This window comes from Otolemur garnettii, unplaced genomic scaffold (assembly GCF_000181295.1).
Source record: "Otolemur garnettii isolate 467f Iridium unplaced genomic scaffold, OtoGar3 scaffold00025, whole genome shotgun sequence".
NCBI classification, from domain to species: domain Eukaryota; kingdom Metazoa; phylum Chordata; class Mammalia; order Primates; family Galagidae; genus Otolemur; species Otolemur garnettii.
Genome location: NW_003852420.1, coordinates 18,436,622 through 18,441,871, shown reverse-complemented (window position 1 = coordinate 18,441,871; position 5,250 = coordinate 18,436,622). Strand labels below are relative to the sequence as shown.

The 5,250-nt window shown below is 47.8% G+C and overlaps 1 protein-coding gene across 1 annotated transcript in view; it reads right to left on the bottom strand.

Annotated features, from left to right (window-relative positions):
- LOC100941244 (uncharacterized protein C20orf24 homolog) overlaps positions 1-4,989 on the bottom strand; it is a 12,369-nt gene extending 7,380 nt beyond the window's left edge. Inside the window, exons 1-2 of the mRNA XM_003788143.2 lie at positions 4,663-4,989; positions 3,190-3,293 (exon numbers count right to left, since the gene is read on the bottom strand). Coding sequence (XP_003788191.1) covers positions 3,190-3,293; positions 4,663-4,776 — 218 coding nt within the window. The 5' untranslated portion in view covers positions 4,777-4,989. The remainder of the gene's footprint in view (positions 1-3,189; positions 3,294-4,662) is intronic.
- Positions 4,990-5,250: the final 261 nt, after the last annotated feature.

Sequence of the window (5,250 nt, the reverse complement as noted above, 5' to 3'; positions counted from 1 at the left end):
AAAAAAAAAAAAAAAAAAAAAGAGATGGGGTCTTGTATGTTGCCCAGACTCACCTTGAACTCAGCCTCCTAAAGTGCTGCTGGGGTTATAGGACATTGCACCGGACCACACAGAGTGTAATAAATTCTTAACAGTTCCTTTGTACATATACCTTGCTCAGTATCATAAATCAAAAACCCTTTTTAATTAGAAGAGAGGACTGGACATTTTAGGTTATCTTCTGAGAAAGCAGGTAACTCCAACGTTTGAAATATACTTCACCTCTTTACCCTAAAATAAGGGAATAGTAAAATATATGCTCATAACTAAAACAATCAATCTGGTTTTACAAGGGGGAATGGTGACAGTTTGTAATCCTTGTGTGCAAAGATCTGAAATCCCAGCACTTTAGGAGGCTGAGAGGGGAGCATTGCTTAAGGCTAAGAGTATAAGATCAGCCTGGACAACACAGCTAGATCCAGTCTGTTAACAATTTTTTTAAAGGGCAGCGCCTGTGGGTCAAAGGAGTAGGGCGCCAGCCCCATATATGGGAGGAGGCAGGTTCGAAACTGGCCCCGGCCAAAAACTGCAAAAAAAAGTAAAGAAAAAAAATTTTTTTTAAATTACCTGGGTATACTGGTGAATGCCTGTAGTCCTCCTATCTACCTGAGAAGTTGAAGTGGGAGGATCACTTGAGCCCAGGAGCTTGAGGTTACAGTGAGCTATGACCAAACTATTGCATTCCAGGCTGGGTAACAGAGCAAAACCCTGTCTCTAAACAATAAATAAATGAATAATAATGTTTTTTTAAAGACCAGAAAAAGAGGGGTGGCACCTGTGGCTCAAAGGAGTAAGGCGCCGGCCTCATATGCTGGAGGTGGTGGGTTCAAACCCAGCCCTGGCCAAAAACTGCAAAAAAAAAACAGGAAAAGAAATCTTTGAGGTGGTGGATATCCTAATTACACTGATTTGATCATTACACATTGTATACACATAGTAAAACATCACATGAGCTCAGCACCTGTGGCTCAAGCGGCTTTGCCAGCCATATACACCTGAGCTGGCAGGTTCGAATCCAGTCTGGGCCTGCCAAACAACAATGACAGCTGCAACCAAAAAACAGCTGAGCACTGTGGCAGGCGCCTATGGTCCCAGCTACTTGGGAGGCTGAGGCAGGAGAATTGCTTGAGCCCAGGAGTTGGAGGTTGCTGTGAGCTGTAATGCCACAGCACTCTACCCGGGGCGACAGCCTAAGGCTCTGTCTCAGAAGAAAAAAAAAATCACATGTACTCCCAAATACATATAACTATGACACATCAATTTAAAAAAATACAAAAAGGAAAAAAAAAAAAGCCAGGCTCTCCCTTCTATTTCCACACTAGCTTACTCCTGATACCCATCTTAAGACAACTCCCTTCATGGCACTCTACCAAGGGTGATAAAGTGAGACTCTGTCTCAACAACAACAAAAAAGACAATTCCCACACATCTATTTAACTCAATCTGTTGGGAATGTGGACTCACTTTTAGTGGCTTGTTATACTGAGCCATGTCCATGAACAGAGGCTGACATCAAGTGTGCTGCCTCTGGCCACAGGAGCAAAACAAAATGTGGAGGGCCCAACTGAGTTAGATAAGCTGACACATACCTATAATCCCAGCTACTCAAGAGGCTGAGGCAGAAGGACTGTTTGAGTCTAAGAGTTTGAAACCAGCCTGGGCAACATAGCAAGACCCCACCTCTTAATAAAATTTAGGGTCCTTGGCCGGGTGCCCATAGCTCAGTGGTTAGGGTGCCAGCCACATGCTCTAGGGCTGATGGGTTCAATCCCAGCACAGGCCTCCTAACAAAAAAATAAAAATAGCCAGGCACCAGGCATGGGCGGCACCTGTGGCTCAAAGGAGTAGGGCGCTGACCCCATATGCTGGAGGTGGTGGGTTCAAACCCAGCCCTGGCCAAAAACTGAAAGAAAAAAAAAAGCCAGGCATTGTGGCGGGTGCTTGTAGTCCCAGCTTCTAGGGAGACTGAGAGAAGAGAAGAGAATCTCTTGAGCCCAAGTGTTTGAGGTTGCTGTGAGCTATGATGCCATAGCACCCTACCAAGTGTGACAAAATGAGAGTCTGTCTCAATTTAAAAAAAAAGGCTTGGCGCCTGCGGCTCAAGGGGCTAAGGTGCCAGCCACATACACCTGAGCTGGCAGGTTTGAATCCAGCCCAGGTCCATCAAACAACAATGATGGCTGCAACCAAAAAATAGCTAGGCGTTGTGGTGGGCGCCTGTAGTCCCACCTACTTGGGAGGCTGAGGTAGGAGAATTGCTTGAGCCCAGGAGTTGTAGGTTGCTGTGAGCTGTGATGCCACAGCACTCTACTCGGGGTGACAGCTTGAGGCTCTGTCTCAAAAAAAAAAAAAAAAAAAAAAAAAAGGGCAGTGCCTACAGATCAGTGAGTAGGGCGCACATAAACTGAGGCCGGTGGGTTTGAACCTGGCCCAGGCCAGCTAAAATAATAATGGCAACAACAACAACAAGAAAATAGCCAGCCTGTAGTCCCAGCTACTTGGGAGGCTGAGGCAAGAGAATTGCTTAAGCCCAAGAGTTAGAGGTTGCTGTGATCTGTGGCACTGACACCAAGGCATTCTACCTAGGGTAACAGCTTGAGACTCTGTCTCAACTAAAAAAAAAAAAAAATTTTTAGGGACCTGAAGGAACTTCTGACAAAGCTGAGATTTAGTATATCAATCACAGTGTCAGGCACAAAGGAGATGGTCAAGTACAGAAAGTTCTCCATTTCTCTAACTTCCATGGGTATAGAAGTCATACCAGAACTAGAGTGCATGTTACCATAAAGTATCATAGTGGCCTCTTGCAAAAGCTCACGTCAGACTCATGAATGAATGGACTAGTCCAGCCCTCTGGAAGGTAATCTGCTTGACCTGAGATGCTCCAGGGCCTGCTGACTGGGGAGTGTCACACTAGACCCAGGAGTGCCATCATGTAGCCACCTCTTTTCTTTAGTCATTATATATACCCACAGCTCCAAAGTAGCAATGGCATTTTCTACAAAAGGAAACAAAAGCTCTATTTAAAAAGAAATGCTGCCTGTAGTACCCACTACTTGGGAGGCTGAAGGGGGAGGATCACTTGAGCCCAAGAGTTCAAAAATAGGGAAAGAGATGATACCATGAAAGTGCAAAATACCCAAGACTTACCCTGCTATTCCCAAGAAACCTCGTAATGGCAAAACTCCCCAAATGACACCCAGGACCACAGCAATGATCTGTCTGAACCAGTAGATCACATCTAAAAATTCATCCTGTAGAAAAGACAGATGGACAATCTATGCATTATCTGGAGTGGGTGCCACAGGACAGCTAGGGGACAGGGGGAGACAGAAAGACATTCTGCTAAACACTTCTCCTAGAGAATTTTCCCCCCAAAAGGTTCTTGCACCACTTCTTATACTAAAATGTGGTATAAAATGATACAATTAAACCTCTTAAGTGATCACTTCCAGAGTCTGTGCTCTAAATCAAAATTTTAGAGAATTTTTTTTTAGAAGCTACATATATGAAATAGTTTGTAATGAAATGGTTGTGACAGTAAGGTGCTACTGCCCACAGATAAAGATTAAAACAAAAGTGAGGGAGACAGGTGCCAGCATATCTACATTTCCTAGGACACAGAAGACACAGTTTCTGATCTGTCCTAGATTCCAGAAACCAGTCCTTATACAAGGAAAGAAAGAAATGACACAGCAGATTAGAAAGAGACTGCAGGTTTTGCAAGAGCTGGGCAGGGCTGGGGGGCAGGACAAGGGCACCTAAGGAAGTGCTTCCCATCCCCCCTTATAGGAACTCCAAGAAACAAACCCACTTCAGCAGAAAAACAAAGAAAACATTGCAAATACAATATTCATTTCAAGCTATCCAGACTCAAGCGGTTTGATGGTCCCTTCTAGATCGCGGAGCAGAGTTGGGGAGTGCCCACACTCAGATCCTCTGAATATTACCAGTAAGAACATCCTGAAGCCCCAACCACTTCTCACACACATTTGGTGGCGTTTCTTCCTTCTTACATACACACTCACCTCAAGGTCTTTTCTCTTGATTCTCCTGCCTTTTAGTATTTTTTTTTTTCATTCAACAATCAAGCACTATCAGTCACATTAGCGAGCCTCACTACATGCAAAACACTTTAATGCACTTAGCTTTCAGAATTGTTGGGAATTAAATGAGATTACGCAGGGAAAGCGTCTGACGTATGGAAAAGTATTCTGTAGAAGTCTGTCACCGTTACCGTTTGTACTAACGACCGTGTCAGTAGTTAATTCGAAGGAGGTAAGTAACTTACAAGATCGTACTAGAAAGAAAAGGCTGAGTCCGAATCGAATTCAGCTCAGTCATCCCGTTCAGGCACACGCCCTGCCCACGATGACAATTCCTTTGCCCCCTCCTCGCCGCTTCGTGTGACCAAGTGTTTTCTTCCATGAGCCATTCCGCTGGAATCTCCTAGCCCGGCTGTCAAACCCGTGCTCCCCAAGTTCGTCCCGACACCACTGGGCCACCCGCCCCACCTCCCCAATCGATCGCGCTGGACGTGGGCAAAGACAGGCCCAGGCCCAGGCCCGTCACCCGGTCCCAGCCGTCTCCTTGAATCCGCGCCCCTGCCAGGCCCCACCGAACCTTGTCCTCCCAGGCCGCGTCGCTCCGCAGCACCTTGCTCCAGACAGAGACTTTCAGGGCCCCGTTGGCCAGCTGCGGCTGAGGCGGCTCCTCTTTCCGCCGCCCGCCGCTCATCCTCCCGTCGCGCCGCCCGGGCCCGGCCTGGGGGGCACGGGCTGAGCCAAAAAAAATCTGAGTCTGCGGTTGCGGGTCACTGCACGAGGAGCGGCGGCAGGAGGCTCAGCAGTCTGACACCACGACCCGATGCCGTTCCTCTAACTCCGCCAACCTGCCGGACTCTGCGTTTCACGGAGCAGGCGCCGCGGAGGGAGGGGCAGCGTAATGACGTGTCCACGCAGCCAATCTGCGGCCGCGCAGCATCCCGAGCGACAGCGCGTCCGTAGCCTCACGCGAGGGTCTACGCGTGTCGGAAGTGACGGAAGCTTCCTCCAGGTGCGCGGTACAGTGACTGGGAAGGGACAATCTTGGCGTGCATGATGGCGGCATGAGCACAAGGAGGCGCTGTGGAGACTGAGCGAGAGCGTGTAAGGCAAGAACAGAGGTAACACGAACTCGAGTGTGGCCCAGTCAGCCACAGCTACCCCTCGA